Source organism: Cryptotermes secundus, unplaced genomic scaffold (assembly GCF_002891405.2).
Source record: "Cryptotermes secundus unplaced genomic scaffold, Csec_1.0 scaffold2113, whole genome shotgun sequence".
NCBI lineage: Eukaryota > Metazoa > Arthropoda > Insecta > Blattodea > Kalotermitidae > Cryptotermes > Cryptotermes secundus.
The window spans coordinates 67585-87292 of record NW_019722980.1 but is presented as its reverse complement, the minus strand read 5'-3'; the positions used below and the strand labels follow the sequence as shown (position 1 = coordinate 87292).

The 19708-nt window shown below is 38.5% G+C and overlaps 1 protein-coding gene across 1 annotated transcript in view; it reads left to right on the top strand.

The window, feature by feature from the left end:
- Positions 1 to 3473: 3473 nt before the first annotated feature.
- Positions 3474 to 19708, top strand: part of LOC111861589 (transcription initiation factor TFIID subunit 4) — a 48281-nt gene continuing 32046 nt past the window's right edge. Inside the window, exons 1-5 of the mRNA XM_023846272.2 lie at positions 3474 to 4941; positions 12567 to 12770; positions 15055 to 15117; positions 17210 to 17422; positions 19072 to 19200. Of these exons, the coding sequence (XP_023702040.2) occupies positions 3634 to 4941; positions 12567 to 12770; positions 15055 to 15117; positions 17210 to 17422; positions 19072 to 19200 (1917 nt within the window). The 5' untranslated portion in view covers positions 3474 to 3633. The remainder of the gene's footprint in view (positions 4942 to 12566; positions 12771 to 15054; positions 15118 to 17209; positions 17423 to 19071; positions 19201 to 19708) is intronic.

The window sequence follows — 19708 nt, the reverse complement described above, 5'->3', positions numbered from 1 at the left end:
CCTCTGATCTACTATTCTATTCCCCTGGGAGTCTTCGATGCCAACATTTTGAATCCCATGATTCTCTTTCCATCCTAGTTCTTTTGTCTTCATGTACATCAAATCATAACGTCCTGTTCTTTGAAATTCCATAATCTCATTACATATCTTCTCAAGATATTCCTTTTTGGCCCTGTCCGTGGCTCTTTTCAATTCATTCCTCAGTCTCCTGTATTTCCTCCTGCCTTCTTCATTGTTGACATTCTTCCATTTCCTTCGCTCCTCCATTTTACTCATCATCTCCTGTGTAACCCATGGTTTTCTTGCTATCTTCTCAACTTTACCTACCAAATCACTGATAGTATCTAACATGCATTCTTTTATATTGTTCCACTGCGCTTCAGCATTTCCGCTTTCACCTTCAAAATATATAGGAAGGAAAAAGGTGGTAGGATGGATTATTATGCTGACAGAAAGCATCTCCCATGTCAGATTTTATAACAAGTGTCTAAGGAACTGAAATACTCAATTGGATAGGACAGATTCAGTGTGCTCAAAAGATCTTATTGATATAGTGATTGTACAAGGAGAATTATACCACATTCACCATAGGTTATGGCAATATTAAGCACAAAATGGGACACATCCAACAGATGAAGTACAAAAAATATCTCAAATCTCTTATGCCTGCAAGAGCAAATTAAATGAAATGTATAGTGAATTAACAGTTCTTTCAGTTGCCAGTCACAGTGGCTGTGTGGACAAAGGCATGAACTGTCTTCACCTGCTCAAACAATGAGATCGTGGGTTCAAATCCCACTTGAGGCATAGATATTTGTATGTGTTTATTCTGTGTCTGTGCTGTCCTGTGTGCAGGTGGTGGCCATACAGGCTGATCCGCCGTCCAAGGAGTCCTACTGACTGTGTAAAAAGATAAAGAAACTGAAAAAGGCCTGTAGAGCCATAGGTAGGTAGGTGGGTTATGATGAAATACCAATCAGAACTTGCACAGTTTACATTAGTGTTCATTTACAATATCTCTGATAACAATCATTCCAGAAAATTTCTTGGAATTATTTAAATATTCAAAAGTGAAGCCTTTGCAGAAGAGGGCGAAAAATCTTGTATTTCCAGTTACAGACCAGTATCTTTACTGATGGCATTCTTTAAAATATTGTGATGTGTATACCCATTGCTAGGCAACGGGTCAGTAAACACATCCCCACGAAGCAACGCGCCCCACAATAGAGCATCCATTGCTAGGCAATGGAGCTGTAAACATGCACTCTTGACAACAGAAGACTGTGTCTTCCTTTGGATCCGAGCTGAAGATTTATATGAGGGCACCGTCAGATGGGACAGTATAGAACAGTAGTCATGAGTAGTCGAGTCAAGCCTTTGGAACTGGCAGCTTCAGAATGGTGGTTAGAAAGGAATTAAACTGGGCCAAGAAGACTTCATATGTGAGTTGAAGTTACAGTGAGACTGTGACAAATCCATCTATAGTCACTGCTACACATGACAATATTTAAGAAAATTATGTATAAGAGAGTAATTTTGTAAACTCATTATCCTTGCAGAAGAATGATTTGGATTTGGAAGAGATATATCTTTGGATGAAACCTTGTACAAATTTAATAGGAGAAACTCTATGTGCATGTAATAATAAAATACATATTGATGGAATGTTTTGAGACTTTTATAAAGCATTTGTTTATATAAATCATGAATTATTACTATCAAAACTAAAATGTTATAATTTGACAGTGGTTTAAGGCAGAAAAAGATAACTAAAATCTGCAATTTCAAATCATAACATATTCAAATTTGGGTATTGCAAACCATGGAGCTATTCAAGGTTCAATACTTGGCCCTGTGTTTTCACTCTGACTTGCCCATCTAAATCCAAAGCTATACCAAAATTAAGTCTTCTTGGGGAGTACAGAGCAAGTATCCAGCATTTCAGAGGCTGTTTCCATCAGTCATTAAGGTTTGATGCGACAAGTGTCAGACCTGTAAGTTCAAAGATAATGTCTAAAATATTGGATACTATTCAATACTGACAAGGCTGATTGTCCACGAAGACTTTATTGCATACAACCACCAAGAAAGCTTCACATGTTACATGAAACTGTACTTTTCAATGATATAAAAATAATTACATGAATGATATTTACACTGTGTTAATTGTTTAAAGCCAGTAAACTTACATTAAATTCTGATGAGAAAAAATCATGAAATTTGTTACAATACTAAAATAACATTTTAATATAGGATGTGATAAAACAACTGGTGTAAATAGGTAAAATTGTCCCTGTGCTAAACTAATTAAGCACTATGCCATGAAGGCATATGGGGGAGTAGATGTATAAGTACACATTTTCTTGATCTTGGCACTAGCTGGTCAGCTTCATGCCCCAACCGTTTTACCCCTGGGGGAAAAAAAGGTTGGGTGGACACCACAGCTGGTCTGGATAACGTGGAGAAGAGAAAATTCTTGACCTCACTGGGACTCAAACCCCAACCTCTTGGTCGGCTGGCCCATAGCCAGTCGCTATACTGACTATGCTATCTGGGCTCCTAAAACAACTGGTGTAGGAACAACTAAATTCCTTGACCTACAAACAGTAACCGAAACTGGAAAACATATTGAATATATTATTTCTAAAGCAAGCATGATTTGCTGTGAGGACAATCACATCACCCATGGAAGTAGATACCTTGAAATTAATTTACCTTGCCCATTTCCACCCCATCATGTCCTATGGTGTAATCAACAAATAGCAAGTGCTAACTTCACTGGGTATCATAAAGGAGAGACTATACAGGAATGAAGTTATTCAGAAATCTACCATTAAAATGCATTTAAGACAGCATTGAAAGGTTATGGCTTTTTCTCACTCCTACTTAGTTAACTAATTCCCTTCAACAAAAACATCTGAAATGTTAGAATTTTTTATGAATATATTACACTGGTTACAGAATAAAGAAGTAAAGTGGATTTCCATGTAAATATTTATTTACACCATAAGTTCGCTTTGTATAACATAATACCATAAAAGACGATATTTGTAATTATCTACTGTCCTTATATTTGCATAAGTATTATGACATATGGTACGTCCTTCCCTTAGTCCTATGAAGGGTATATGGATTGTAAATACATTCAAATTCTAGGGAATTCGTGTGCCGAGGTTTAATTCAGTTGTTCTGGATCTTATATTTACGTTTTCTGGTTATTTACCTAATAAAGTTGGTCCCCGTTTGACGCACAACTTATCACAACAATGTGACGAGCGGTGGCATATTGTACGGCAATGCAGGGCACGGTAAAAAATTATATTACAGCTTTTCTCAAAGACATGGATATTTACACCTTTTCTCGTAAGAAGTTTCCGTGGGTCTGGTAGTGGAGTATGTCAGGAAAGAATCCACATATTTACATTCAAGGTTATTGTAATTGAAGCATGACCTACTCTGATGTGTTGCTAGTGTTTCATTATCGTTTGGCGAGGCCTTCAACACACAGTCTTTCAAATGTTTCTGTGTTGCTACAAATCTGTTTCTAGGCAATGAGTTTCAACCGTTTATGGCGGCTGACGTGGAACGTAAAGTGCCTAAGAATAAGTTTTGCGTTTATAATATTAAAATAGTATGGTGTATGTAGTTTGTATGACGTTCATAATTTTCTTACACTGTGTTCCTTATAACTGGAATATATTGTTTAATATACCAAGATTACATGGCGTTTATACATTATTTCTTAATATTGTAAACATTACGCTAGACAACATTCATTTTTTAATTTTATTTAAGGGCAATGCACTGTGGGTACGAATTGAGTTTGGCGCATGCGCAATTCAGTTTACAGTTAGATCTCGTCAGAAAATGGCGTCGGCTAAGTTTCTGGAGGAAGCTCTCAGTACAGACGTCGATGAATCAGCAGTCAATGCAATAGTGGGATCCTTGGAAACCCAGTTAGTTACCACAACACCTGCAGTTTCCAGCCAGCAAGTACCATCAGCTACAGTCAATCAAAATCATATGAACAGTGCAATAGCTAATGGGGGCACGGTCTCCACACAGAAACATGGTGTGACGAACGGTGGTTCAGGATCCATGAATATTCTTTTAAACTCAGATACAAACAAAACCAATACTACTAGTACACTTCAAAGTGGTAATGTTGTACATTCTAATGTTGTAAATACAGTTGTTGCGTCTTTGCATGGTGGAGTTCCTGCTAGTGGATATATAAACCAAGTAACTTCCAGTGCAAGCCAGTCAAATCTCACAAATCTAACGAAGTCACATGAAGCCGTCAAATTAGTTTATCCCTCAGGCAGCCAGACTTTGACTACTACCGGAGGAGTAAATATAAACAGTAGAGTTGCCTTTCCAACCGGAGCACTCCCAAATGGCAATTTGAGTCTCGCTCCACTTCCATCACATGCTGTTTTAAATGCAGTAACTTCGAGTGTTCAGAGTGTAGTTTCTCAGACCCATTCACAAGCTGGAAGTAATGTAACTAAACAGATTGGAGGTGTTATTGGCATTGAACATGGGAAACCATCTGGAACAGCTTTAGTGATAAAGACTTCGGTTGGTAATCCAAATGTTACCCAAGGAACCCCCCTAGGTGCAGGTGTAGTGTCTGTTCCAATGACTGTAAATACTACAATGACATTGACAGGGACACATGTGAACACAGCTGTCGGTACGACGACAACATCAGGAATGTCTGGAGTTGTGACATTAGCGAAACCTATTACACATACTGTTGGAGCTCCACAAACAATAGTAGGAAACCCCTCTACAACCATACTGCCAGCCAATGTACAGATCGTCAATGTGAATGCTGTGAGGCCAGCTACACCTGGTCAACAAGGACAGAAGGGACTACCACCCAGGGTTGTAATTGGGACTCCACATATGGTTGGTGCACGCCCTGGACAACCCGGAGTAAGTTTACTGTATGTCCTCTTATTAATTTAAACATTATCAATTAATATTAAGTTTTTTCAGCAAAATTGGTGAATGTCAGTTTGTAGGTTATGAAGTATTGTTCATAATGATGGTTTATATTTTACAGCTTCTAGTTCTTGTTATGCAGATGGAATATTACATTTTCCCAAATCAATATGCCTTAATTATACACCATTTGTCATTAGGGTGACAAATTATATTGTTTGACATTTCACAGTATATGAAGTCAAGTGACAGTTCTGTTTTAACCTTAAATCTTTTATGACAACACAATGTCATGGGTTTATGTCACATTGTAGTTGATAGCACAATGAGTGTAAGTCACATCCTAAAATTGTTAAGTGACTTGCTGCTTTTGGAAGAGGGGGCGTGACATTGATTTGCCACTGTGTTTGTACAGATGCTAAGCAACATTCTGATTCTTATGAGTGAAACTGTGCAAGATTTAATTCTGCTTGTTAGCACCAATGTCATAGTGTAGTGACTTTCATGTTTCACCATTATTCATTGACTTGTGTTGTAACAGATTGGCCATTCTGGGAAACATTAGTTATAAATGTTATAATAAATTGTCTCTTTGGATGGGTATCATAGACCATCTTAATCAGTAATGATTATTAGGTTAAGTGATTTGAACGAAGTTTAGAATTAGGGCAATGCATTACAGGACACACACTTAATGAAATTTTTTGTGTGTTCTGTTGCTTTTAAAATATTACGGTTACATAATTACCAATATAATGAGCATACTGTAGACTGTGAATGTGTTTCTGTATTTTTGTTAGCTTAATAGCGACATGTACAGTTTCACGTTATGTTTCATAGATCTCAAGGTTGTGATGCCATGTGTATCAGCCTTTGGGATGCAAATGAACTTCAGTCAGAGGACACAAAAATATTGTTCCCCTTTTGATGTTACATTTTTTATTTGTTTTTAAATGTTTTTCCATCTGTTTATGTCATTTCATGTTGGGCATTAAATGAGTTGGCGGTTTTTAGCCAACGTTTTTTTTTGGGGGGGGGGCTGGCACGAGAGTGATTTCGTAAGGGTTGAGAAATGACATCGCAGTGTTACAGTGTCTTTTCCGTTTTCTGTTTCCTCTCTTCTCCCTTTCTTCTGTCTTTTTTGTGTCGTAGTGTAGGAATGTTTTCATTTACCTGATGAGAGGACACAGTGTGAGAGTTTAAATAGCTTTCATGTATATGATCGTGTTTTGTATTATGGGGTAATATGAAAGGTACTGTAAATCACAGTCCACGCCACATACAGGCATAGTGAATAACACACTTTGGTTTCACCCTTTTTTGCATGCTCATTTGCTTGTGAGTTATGCAGGATAGTTCATACTGTATTTAGTAGTAGTTTCTCTCGAAGCTTAGAGCCAACACGTACAGCTTCCATCAGAAAGTTGCCTCCCGTATTTTTATCTTTTTACATTCGGCATTCAGAAGGTGAAATTAAGAGGAATAGTTCTGCATAGTCTGATGTTCGTGTCAGAGTGGTCTTCTGTAAATCAAACACCATTTTAGTAATTGTCCTGATAAAATATGGTAGGATATCTGTTATGAGCCAATGTTGCCTAGTATTATGTCGGTGTCATGTACCTGGTTGCAGAACACTGCCATACTTTCTTGTTGATCATGTCGTTTTTTTATATTAATGATTACCTGCATAAAGTATGAGTCATAAAACATCCCAGGTTTGCAAATTGTGGTTGTCTTGGAATGTGAATTTGACTATTGAATTGACAATAAAGGTTGAAATAGAGGGATGATGGCTGCTTTTAGAAAATCCTGGCTGGTATGAGTCATCTGACGGTTGTAAAAAGTCTTCTTCGTAGTCTTCTGATGGACTTGATCAGTTACAAATCGATATCACATTTGCTTCCATTCACAATATGCTACATTTTCTCTCCTGCTAGTGCTCCTAACATCTTTTCACTCGTATGATTGTACTGTGGTGGAACCCATGAACCCAAGGAAAAGTGATATTTTGCTCGAGAAATCAATTATGGCCTCATGCAAATATTATCTCTCACATGTAAGCTACCGTGTTATCATAGCATAGACAGAGCAAAATGAGTCATAAATCATTGAATCATTATCAGTTCACAGTGACAATATTAAGGGGGCACGCGGTAGCATATTTGGTTGAGGGGCTATGCTACAAGCCGGAAGGTCGTGGGTCCAAGTCCCAATGAGGTCATTGGATTTTTTTCAATTGAACTGATCCTTCCAGTCACACTATGGCCCTGGGGTCGACTCAGCCCCTAACAGAAATGAGTACCAGGAATTAATTAAATAATTTTCCCAGGGAGTAAAGCGTGGCCTGCACATAAGGCTGAAAACCTTACCGCCATCTTTGAGCCGATTGTCTAAATAATGTGGGACCCTCAATGTCTCACAGCCCTATGGGCCTCCACGGCCTGCTACAGGGGTAGCTTTACTTTACTTAGTGGCGATATTAAAGCTTTGTTATGAACCAGAATAAGTCAAATTTGGAAGTGAATGTGTTTAACACTGCTGGAGATAGCAGTTCATGTTTATACTGAAGACTGAAACACTTGGGAACTTCAGTCTCTTAGTACATATTACCAAGCTGTATATCTCACAATGTATGTGATGTCATAAGCAAGGGATGAAAAAAAGAGTAATTATTTTCTGGCATGTTGCTATGGCTGTTGCCTCCAATGAGGACATAAGATCTATTTCTGCTTGTTATACTGTTGTCCTAAATACTCACGGGAAAGTTATAAGGTAGGGACAAGGAAAATGATTTTAAAAGAAATTTTATGACTTACAAGTTATACTGATCGTATCTTTGGGAATAGTTTGCCATTTTCTCTGTGCCATAAGTGGCCAAGTGAGATTACCAGAACTTAAAAAATGTTAAGTGAAAAATTAGTCAACAGCCACATTTATTTGGTTGTCACTGGCAGCCAGGCAACCATTTTTTTTTTCGTTTCTGTTCATTCAAACCACACAGTTCAGAAACAGTGCCGTGAAAATAGTCACCCTGTGAAGGTGTGGCTGGTAGTAGAAGTTCATGGATGAAGGGTTAAGATGATGGTACTGTTCTGAAAAGGGTATGTAAAATGTGTGTAGGAATGAAAATAATCGTATTCAGCATGCTTGACCAGTCAACATTGTTTGATCCACCAGAAGTTCCAGTTTCTATGATAAAATAACAAAAAATCTTGGATTCATATATGACTGTGCATGCCTACAGAACATATTGCTGAAGTTCTCTAGGCTGCTGTGTGTTGCATTGTTTTGTAGCACCTCAGTCCTATTGAACTGTCAGTGGTTTTGTCCAGTTCTGAGAGGAGATCTACTGTGTGATATGCTTGGCTCAGTGTGTGCTTATTTTGTGAAGATATTTGTGTCCATAAGAAGATTTGAGATATATTTTTAGAAGTTGATCTAGGCTTCACAAGCATTATGAAACAGTAATCTGACCCATGTAGGAAAAATGACATTTCTGTAGAAATACCTCTGTTGTCAATGCAATCAGGCCAGCTATCGTCTGTAAAATAATCAAAGTCAAAGCTATAGCAAGTGATCAGTACCTATGAGGAATTAGAGGAAAGTTAGTTGCAAATGATTCAGAAAGGTTATTAACATTCAGGATTTGATTTAGGAAGGCATGCAGAATAGCAGGTATATGAGAGAAAATTTTGTAGACAGTTTGGATTGCAAGGTACAACAAAATCTATGAAAACGTAGGCACCTAGAATCGCTTCTCAGCAAAGAACATCCTCAAACGGCTGTCAGAGAGACAAACATATGCGCTTAGCAGTTTTGCTGGGGCTGTGAATGTTTGAATTGTCAGCTATTACTGAAGGGAAGCCAGTGACGAAGGAATAAATTTGTGTTTTAGTCATTTATTTGAAGAACTGTGCTTGCTACTTTCTTGATGCGTGTTTCTTGTTTGACTTTTTCTTCAAACCTGATGATGGAGGCGACATATTCCTCTGAAATGTCAGTTGCCATCTTCTTAAACACATCGTTATAAGTGGGGGCTTACATTCCCAAATGACCAAAAATAATAGATATTACCAATTTTATAGCCTGAAATGAAATATGCTAGGATTAGAAACATAATTGATTATGCCATAGCCATCGGAGACCATATTGTCACGAGTTAGTGATTAGACACAGGGCTTGGATTGATAATTGGATTTATTGGATGCTTATAGCTCATAGCTACAATTGTTTATAACAGCCTTACTAATTTACGTACTGTATAAATCAGACAACTACAACACGTACAAAGTCTTCTGTTATTATTTCATCACTGATCGTTGCTGTGTATGGCTGCTAACAATGGAGATTCCTCAGGCCAACCACAAGCTGCATGGCATAAGCGAATTCAAGAACCACTGTTTAAATCAGTTGTAAATATTTCTCAACTGACCCTCTTTCTTGGCTTTTGAAATTCCAGTGCCCTTCTCGACATGCACATCCCAGAAGCTCAGAAAATTGTCTCTTCTGGTTGTAAGCGCTCAACCAAGTTTCATGGAAATACCTGTAGGTAATTGATATAGAAGTTATTAGAGGCATAGGCACAGGTAACACATGGACTTCATGATACTGTACTCTCATATCTTTATTTGTAAAATAAGGGAAGTAAGCTAAGAAACAAATTCAACTTACTACTTCACCACAATTCTAACTGCTTACTCCATGGAATAGAATTCTTCCTAAGAAGCTGGTAATCCATCTATCCAGGAAATTCCCTGCTTTTTATGTAGCCCAAAGGTTCACTGCCATGATCAGAAGAGGTTGCTGTTGGTCTCTTTCTCTCTTTCCAAATGAACCAGTTTCACAGCCTCCCATTCTATGTCTTTCATATCCATTGTAATATTATACTTCCATCTTTGCTTAAATCTGTGAATGGTTTTTATTTAGGAGTTCCAACCAAAAATTGATATACATTTCTTATACCTCCTATGCGCATTACATGCCCCACCCATATCATCCTCAATTAATCATTCTAATATATGATGAGTACAAATTATGAAGTTTCTTATTGTTCAGTTTTCTCCAGCTGCCTATTGCTCTAAATATTCTGAGCACATTGTTCTCAAATTTCTTCAATATATGTCCCTCTCCAAATGTGAGAAGCCAAGTTTTGCGCCTAGACAAATCAACATGTAAAATTATAATTTACATATTTTAATTTTCATATTTTCAAGACAGAAAGTGAGACAAGAAATTCTGAAATGAGTGTTAGTAAATTTCACCTGAATTGAATCTACTCCTAATTCCTTTATGAGCACAGTTTTGATTTATTACTGTCCTTCCCAAATTTCTGAACTTTACAAAGGATTTATGAGCTGTCTTTTAAAGAATTCAGACAAGAAGGAAGTGTAGCAACAATGACTATAGCAGATGTATTTTCAGCGATTGCTGTGTAATTTTTTAAATATGATCAGTATGGTAATTGAAGAGGGTTGTGCTTGCTCAAATCTTTTTATCTTTTTGTCTAAATTCATTACTCTTGCAGTGATGTGTATGATTCAACAGCACATTTTCATAGGTAGAAAGAAGACTTGCAGCAGAGAGTGTATTCAGAGGCTCACTTTTAAATATCCATCCTGCTTTACCCCTAAGGAAAGAGCCAGTAGTACACATTATGTAGGATGCTGGGTGGATGGCAAAGCCATTCTGGTTGCAGTGGCAAAGGGGAAAACTCTCTGCCTTTGCTAGGAGTGAAGCCCTGCTGTATCCGGTCACTACATTATATGGCCACACTTTCACAATTTTGCCTTTGCCCTTGTCTTTCTGTCATCTCTTATAAATTCGTAGGTAATCTTTTGAACAATTTATGACCTTCCCATGAGTCGCTTGCTACTCACATTCTGAAAGTTTCTGTCTCCAGCTTTCAGTGCTATTTTTATAATTTGGGGGATCATTTTACATCTCTTCACAAAACACCAGTAACTATGTATTGTACAAGTAGATTCTAAACAGTTCTGACGATGGCGTGTAACGCTTATGATTACTGGATATTTTTTTTTTACTTTGTCCATTGTCTGATATTCTAAGGAACACAACACTTTGGAAACTGGATCTGTTTCCATCCTCAGGCGAAGGGGAGGGTCTAAGACACCTACTCTGTTGGTCCCTTAGAAAGAGCTCACCTCAGTTACTGGACCAAGGTCAGTTTTGGCTCTTTGTGAAGATCTGAAAATCTGTGGTCTAGTGGCCAGAGTTCCTGGCTACAGATCCAGAGGTCCCGGGTTCGATTCCCGACGCCTGCAGATTTTCTGAGAAGTAGTGGGTCTGGAAGGGGGCTCACTCAGCCTCATGAGGATAATTGAGGAGCTATTTCAAGGAAATAGCGGCTCCGGTCTAGAAAACCGAGATTGATGGCCATGGTGATCCGTTGCGCTGAACATGTGACACCCTCCATCCACTAAAGTTGGCACTAACTTCGTCGACAAACGGTGGATGCTCGGTCAGTATAGTTTGCTTGCGGACTGTAGGCCACGGAATTTGTTTTGCTTTTTGTTGATGTTCCTATGCTTCACTCATATCCAACTCTGTGACAGATAACAGAGACATTGTACACAAGTTCTGTTGCATTAGCGTCCAGAAGTTGATCTGCCGTATAGGAGATGGCAGTAGATGCTTGAAATCTATAGTGAGACACTTTCAGGTGCTCAGGGCAGGAAAGAGTTCATACAAAAAGAATGCTGGCTTCTGGGATATGATGCCAAATAGCCTCATAAAAGTTAATTGATGTTCCTCCAAAGTGTTGGGTGTATTTCTAGTGGATTACACCATATAGTGTTCCAGAAGGTAGCACTCTTCATGAACACAATGTGGAAACCTCAAATTCAATGGACGTGAGTAGTTCTAGAGAAGCTGCCCTTCGCTCGGGTACTGAAGAATGTCTCAAACTTTTATGGATCCTGAAGCTCATTATGATGTTCATAAGAGTCTTCTACTGTTCCCTATTCTTTGCCAGAACAATCCAGTCCATACCACCCAACCTGTTTTTTCCAAGATCAATCTTAATATTCTGCCATGTAGACCCATTAATGCTTTGTAGTTAGAGGATTGCTGGAGTTCAGTCATGAGCTGTTGCTGTTAGAAGCCGGTAGCACAGGCCAGGGACAGTTCGGGAATCCACAGGAAGGGGAACGTCCACTGTTAGAAGCCGTTAAAGAGCAACGGCAGTAAAGGCATGAATATGGGCACTTGTGTATATTTGTGTGTCTGTTTTTGTTTGTGTAACGGTGAACTGTAAAATGTCACGAGCTTTATCAAAGAATCCAATAAATCTGGTCGTCAATCCAAAACCCGCGTATAGTCACACTGACATGACAATATTATCCTCTCACTAAGGTGTAGGTCTTCTTAATGGTCTCTTTTCTGCTGGATTTCCCACCAAAACTATATATGCATTTATCTTCTCCCCGTGCATGCTACATGACATGCCCATCTCATTGTAAGCCTCAAATCCGGTGTCAATGAAAGCAGTGACGATTCGTGGCTACAGTTGTAGGTTCATGAGAAATGTAGTGGCTGTTACAAACTGTGCCACTTGGCTTTAGTAGTAATGCATTAATGGTGTCTTTTCTTGATTTCAGCAAATAACATTACAGGCATTGCAAAGTCTTCAACCTGGAACACAAGGCCACTTGCTCCTGAAGACTGAGAATGGGCAGTATCAGTTGCTACGTGTGGGGCCAGCACCTACAACACCAGGTGCGGCCATTGCTCCAAGCAGTGCTGCAGCAGCAGCAGCAACTTTACCTGCTGGTGCAACTTATCGGCTTCAGTCGGTTCCCTCTGTAAGTAGGTTATTAACAGATATTGGTTGTCAGGTTGCCGTGACTGATGTGGTACCTAGTATTTGTAAGAATATTTTTCTGTGTTCGTGTAATAATTTTGCATTTACAACTTGTACTTATTCTGTCAAGTAGTGCACAGCTTCAGCCAGTTTCAAAACCATAATCCACTCTAAACTGACTGAAATGTGCGGTCAGGTGGAAGAAAAATGCGGAACATTGTGATTGGCTTATCTAGTTATTTGAAATTTTTGCATCCAGTTCACCCATGCATCAAAGTGGCACCTCTGTGTATGGGGTTTCATTTTTTCTTCCCATTTCTAATTATTAGTGGTTATTTTTGGATTAATCCATTATGGTCTGCTTAATTGTTGTGCTACTTTTGTTGTCGGTAACATATTAATCTCCACTGTGAAAACCTAAAGATTAGAATTATGTGATTGTTCTGTTTCAGAATATAAGCACATTGCTTCAGATGTATGTTGAGATATGTTTCAGTCCTATTTTCCTAAGATCTGATTTTCAGTATTAGGCAACCTCTGTGGTCTAGTGGTCAGAGTTCCTATCTACAGATCCAGTGGTCCCGGGTTTGATTCCCAGCTCTACCAGATTTTCCGAGAAGTAGTGGGTCTGGAACAGGGTCCACTCAGCCTCGTGAGGATAATTGAGGAGCTACTTGAATGAAAAAGTAGAGGCTCCAGTCTAGAAAACTTAGATTACTGGCCATGGGAATCCGTTGCACTGACCATGCAACACCCTCTATCTGCAAAAGTTGGCACTAACTTCGATGACAAGCTGCGGTTGCTCAGTTGGTATAGTTCACTTGCAGACTAAGAAAGTCACGGAGTTCTGTGTCAGTATTGGCCTCCCATCTTCTTCCAAAGTCGTCCATGAGGCTGCTTTCCTAGATATTTGTTAAACAAAATTCCATTTCCAAAATTGCTGTCATCTCTTATGTTCATTCAATCGTAACCTCGGAGATTTCACTGCGCTAACTACTAGTGAATAGTGTAAATCATGGCATTCCTTGTTACATAATACCTTGAATTTCCAACTTCATCCAGTTTAACACCACATGTTTTCTTTGTGGTGCTGTCATTTGTATGAAATGTTAAACCATGAGTTAGGTACATCTGGTAGCGTCTGCTGTAAAACTGATTGATGGTTGTTGTGAGGTTATGAAGTACAAATCAGAAACAGTGAACGGGAAGTGGTTATGTCTGAATACTAGAGTCACAAATTTTTTAATTTTAAGCTTACCCTGGGGCACCATCAAAGGAGTTATAGACTGTGTCACATACATAAACGTACTGTGATATTTGGAAGGTACTTGATTTAAATCTTGCCCAAGAACTAGATTTTGTGTCCAAGTTCTCTTGCGGCTTTCCTGCTTTACACATATCATAAGATTAGTGTCTTAAACCTTTATGCTTGTGTTGAAGGCTTCCTATGTTGTAAGTCACTTTACAGGAACATGTATATGTGTAGTGTGTGTGAAAATACACCAAAATCGCTGCCATCTCTCTTGGTCAAAGAATTGGACTGCATTTATGTTGGAACTGTGAGCAGTAGCTTCATTTTTTAAGATAAATAATTTAGAGTGAATAGCCACATGGCAGTAAACACATAAACAAAAAAAACAACTCCATGGTTTTAGTCCGCAAGTTAACTATACCGTTCGAGCGACTGCCACTTGTCGGTGAAGTTAATGCCAACTTTAGCATCTAGAGGGTGTCGCGTGGTCAGCACAACAAATCCCCATGGCCATTAATTTCGGTTTTCTAGACTGGATTCGCTATTTCCTTTAGATAGCTACTCAATTATCCTCACGAGGCTGAGTGGACCCCATCCCAGACCCACTACTTCTCAGAAAATTTTGTAGCACTAGGAATCAAACCTGGACCTCTGGATTTGTAGCCATGAACTCTGACCACTAGACCACAGAGGCAGTAAACGCAATAGCTAGTAAAATAACCTACTAGAATAAAGTGATGCATAAAAGCTCTGGTAGGAATTACAAATTGTATCTGACTCCCTTGAGATTTTAGTGTTAACAAAGAGCATTAAATGACAAAATTCTAATTCCTGCCACAGTGAATGGTAGTTCTGATATTGACATGAGGAAAACCTCGATAATTAATTTTGGAGATACTACCATATCAGATGCGTATGATAACTCATTGTTGACGTACCACTCACATAGAAACAACAGTATTCACCACCTGTAAGTAATAGACATATTCTGGTATTTTCTCATAAGACTTTTTTGTGTGTGTGTATTTTCCAGCATAGTGCAGTCACCGTAGCAACTACAAGTGCTGCTGCAGTTGTTCAGCCCCCTCAGNCACACACACACACACACACACATCAGAAAATATAATATTGTATTTATCTAACTGAAATGTATTCTTAGATATAGTGTTCCACTTTCAGCCCATAGAATACTTTTATAGGAAGAAATATTTTTCATTATTCCTCCATCTTCCCAGATTGACCCCAGATACAATGTACGCTGTTTGCTAAATGGTACACAATCATTGGTCACCTCATCATACCTCATTAGTTACATAGTGGCATCATATGCAATTATTGAGAAAGGAGGTATCTGTATGCCAGTAGTCTAATGGGTACAGTTATTGTAAACACTATAAGAAAGTAAATACAAATTGATTAATATAATTTAAATCAGTATTGGCTCTGATACTGTACCTGAAAAGATCAGCTTTTTTTCAGTCTCTACAAAGTATCAATCCACATTCACAAAGTAAGTGATGTCTGCTAACTGACATACCTGAAAATGTGGATCGAACTAATTTTTAAATATCTTTTATATAGTGCCATGTGATATACTGTACAGTACATATGTGATGCTTTCCCATAGGTCCTATCTATGTAGATTCTGGTGTGGGATCACCAAGAATGTTCCCATTAATGTGTCTAGAACATCATTGAAATTATATCGTCATCAGATATTGACTGTTGTTACGCCATTAGAAAGTTACTAGATTCTGTTATGAACATATGAGGGGAACCAGAACTGCCATACCCGAGACTGTGATGAACACTCAGAACTTTGTTCTGTAAATTTGCGTCTTCTGGGTGTGACATACCATGATAGGTGTTTCAGACAGGCATTAGATGTCTGGTGCATCTGGTGGTGTGTGATCTAAACAGTTTGAAGGATGGGGAAATATGGTTCCTCTAAAAATGAGGTTCTCTGATAAAGTATGCTGCAGCATATTTATCTTATGAATGGGAAGACTGTTCCTTAGTAAGAATCTTGTTCTGCTGTGCCAATTTTAGACTGGCAGGTCTTGCATTATTGCCTGTGATCATGGTAAATGACAGACCTGTCTTCTCATCAGAGAGGGCACCCCACATCGACAAAAACCGCAGCAGTCGGATAGTAACAAAAGTCTGGTCTTGGGCCTCAGATTGGGGCTTTGCACCAAAACTGATTGGCTGACTGGCCGTCGTTCGTAATGTGACTTTCACTTTGACTTGTCTAGTTAGTGGCGGCACTGTGCAGCAGTGTAAAGGAACAGCAGCAGCCTTATCCATCCTCAGTTGCACAGGCTTCCCCCACCCTTGAGATAAAAAATAGCTGTGCCTACCTTGAGACAACCAACAAATACCAAGTCAATTAGTTCAGGATCCTAATGTATACAGTTTGTCTCTGAATGACACGTTCAAAGTAGTTGCAATGGTATTTCAGCAGATCATGACAGAGCTCAGTGGGGCTAAGTCACAAGAAGGCAGAACAATGGCCATCACTAGAATTGCATTAAAACTCATGAAGCAAAATGGCTACTAGGGTTCATAGGCCCCTCAAAGTTGTAGTGTTCAGTGTGACTTGACAAAAGACTGTGTAAAATGCTGACAAGTAAAATTATAAATATAGATGTCATGTACTGCTGACTGTGACTGCAACAAACAACAGACCTGTCCTCTCGTCAGAGAGGGCGCCCTACATCGACAAAACCATGGCTGTCTGAGAGGAATAAGTATCTGGTCTCAGGCCCCAGATGGGACCAGACACCAAGACTGACTGGCCGACTGATCATCAGATGTAATGTGACTTTGTCTTAGTTCTGAGTAGGGAGTGAGTTACTGTTTTGGGCTAAATTTGAGAGGGTCACCGGCCAGCAAGGGCAGAAGCCGTTAAGCACAAAACCTTATTGCATGCTATAGTGAACTGTAAAGAGCGTGAATTAGTGATAGTGTTATAATTCTTTATAGTTATGTGTCCAGTAACCTCCATTAAATCCAGATAGCAATCCAAACTTTGTGCCTAGTCACTTAACACGTGACGGTATCTTACAAAGATCTCATTTGGAAAATATTGCAAATTGAAGAAGTAATTTGGTCATATTAGAACCATTTGTTGATAAATAGCAGTAAGTTAATTTGCATACTTGTTAATAAAGTACTGTCTCTTGCAGCGGCATGCAGTGGACACTACCAAAGAAAAATGTCGGAAGTTCCTCGCAAATCTTCTGGAACTCTCCAGTCGAGAACCAAAGTCTGTGGAGAGGAATGTTAGAACGTTAATTCAGGAACTGATTGATACCAAGGTGGAGCCAGAGGAGTTCTGTGACCGCCTGGAACGGTTGCTCAATGCTTCCCCACAGCCCTGCCTTATTGGATTTCTCAAGGTGGGTGCACTGCTCAGATGCTCACTGTGTCTATTTCCATGAAGAATTGTACACAAATAATAACTTTATTTCTTAGATTCAGATGCCATTGGAACCTTTAAATTCACTCATAATTAAATATATTTTTTAACTTTATAGCTAACATCTTGTTGTGTGTATAATATCTTATGGTTATGACTGTCAACACAACAATAAAGCATAATGCAAAAAGTATAAAAGTATTAATTCCACAAACTATTGTCTGCTAGTTGGTGTTCTTAAGTGTTAATGCTTTTATACTTTTTACATGCAGACTTTTAATTTTAAATTGCAACTGTTTGTAGTGAGTTTTATTAGAATGCTGGAACTTAGATCTATGCATACTCTGCAAGTAAGTATTTGCTCACGACAACAGACACCTGTTACATAATATGGATCCATATCATGACAGTCAACTTTAATAACTTGAGTTATAGACCATAGACCTAAATTATAGATCAGTGTAGCACAAGGAATCAGTGCTTATATTAAATATGTAACACCTGTTCTTGTCTTCTCATGAAGATATTTTTGCTTTATTGTTGTGTTGACAGTCATAACTGTAAGATAAACATATTTTGTTATAGATACTGACAAAAATTATGACTGGTAAATATTTAATATCCGAGGAGTGTGTGGGTTGAAGGTGTAATAAGAGGTTTTAGTCATGGTAATACCTTCATGTTGTTAGTGGCCATGATCTTTAATTTAATTTCAGTTAATCACTCTGTTACTAGAGCACAGAAAACACTGTGCTACTCTCTTTCCTGTTCAAGCTGCTAGTCACTAGTTGGAGTGACATTTGCATTAATTTAGTGCCTTATCAGAAAGTCTCATCATTGTAGGTATGAAAATTTCACTGAACTGTGAAAAGAGATCTGAATATTTGTTGTTTCTGTAATAAAATTTGATTTAGCCACAGCCTGAAATTAAATGAATTCTATGATTGGTTTTATGTTCTCAGAAAGATTGACATTTCTCATTTATTTTCAGAGGCATTAAAACAGTTCCTTTCTCCATCATATCAGAGTACTGTTTACAGAACTGATTGACATATCATTGAAAGTTGCAAGTTTTCAGAATTTGTTGTGTGGTCATGATATAATTAATTTAATAACTAAGAAATCATGGGGGCACACAGTAGTGTAGTTGGTTGAGGCACTATGCTACAAGCCGGAAGGTCACAGGATCGAATCCCGTTGAGGTGGATTTTCTCAATTTACCTAATCCTTCAGTCACACTATGGCCCTGAGGTCAACTCAGCCTCTAACAGAAATGCTTACCAGGAATATTCTTAGAATATTCTTGGGGATAAAGCACGGCCGACGCATAAGGCTGACAACCTTAATGCCATCTCTGATCTGATTATCTAGAAAATGTGGGAACCTCATCATCTCAACCCTATGGGCCCCCACGGCCTGTTACAGGGGTACCGTTACTTACTTACTTTTTACTAAGAAATCGCTAAGAAAATGGAAATGCACTCAAATTAGTCATGTCTCTGTAATTGTAATTTACTGTAATATAGGAAACCATAATAATAATAATAATTTGTTCTTATAAATTCTGTAATGACGTTTATGATTACTTATTCTGTCTGGACTGTGATGCATTGTAAATGCTTGTTACAGAAAAGCTTACCTCTTCTCCGCCAGTCACTGGTTGCAAAGGAGCTTGTGATAGAAGGTATTCGCCCACCCCCTCATCATACCGTTGTTTTTTCACTACCGAACTCAGCAACAGTGGTGCCACAGTTACAGGTAAGTTGGCATTACATGTTCTCAGAATACATGTTCCAAAGATGGAATTAAGCATGGCAAGAAGAATTCCTTACGATTTATAGTCGTAGTGCATGTCATAACAAAGCAGTGTCATGGTGGCTCATAGGTACGACTGGAGTCTCAAACACCTGCCATAACACCTCTTTTATTACACCCCTTTACTATTTTATGTACTGTAATGGGTTGGCTGTATATAGTATATATAGTGTATAACATATGATGATGAGCGGCTTAGCCTTTACAGCAGACACAGTGACATATATATTGTTGTAGTCTGTATAGTGTATTGTTGCAGTGAACCTTTGAGGTCCATAGAATTTTGGAATATTTTGACTACTTGCAAGATTAGCAGCTTCTGAAGGACTATTCTCTGCAGAATTAGTGTAGGCCTGTGTGAAGCAACAGGAGAGTGAACTGTGTTTGTGCAGACTGCAGGTTATGTTCTGCTTGCTTCATGTAATTTTATTGTGATAACATATATATATAT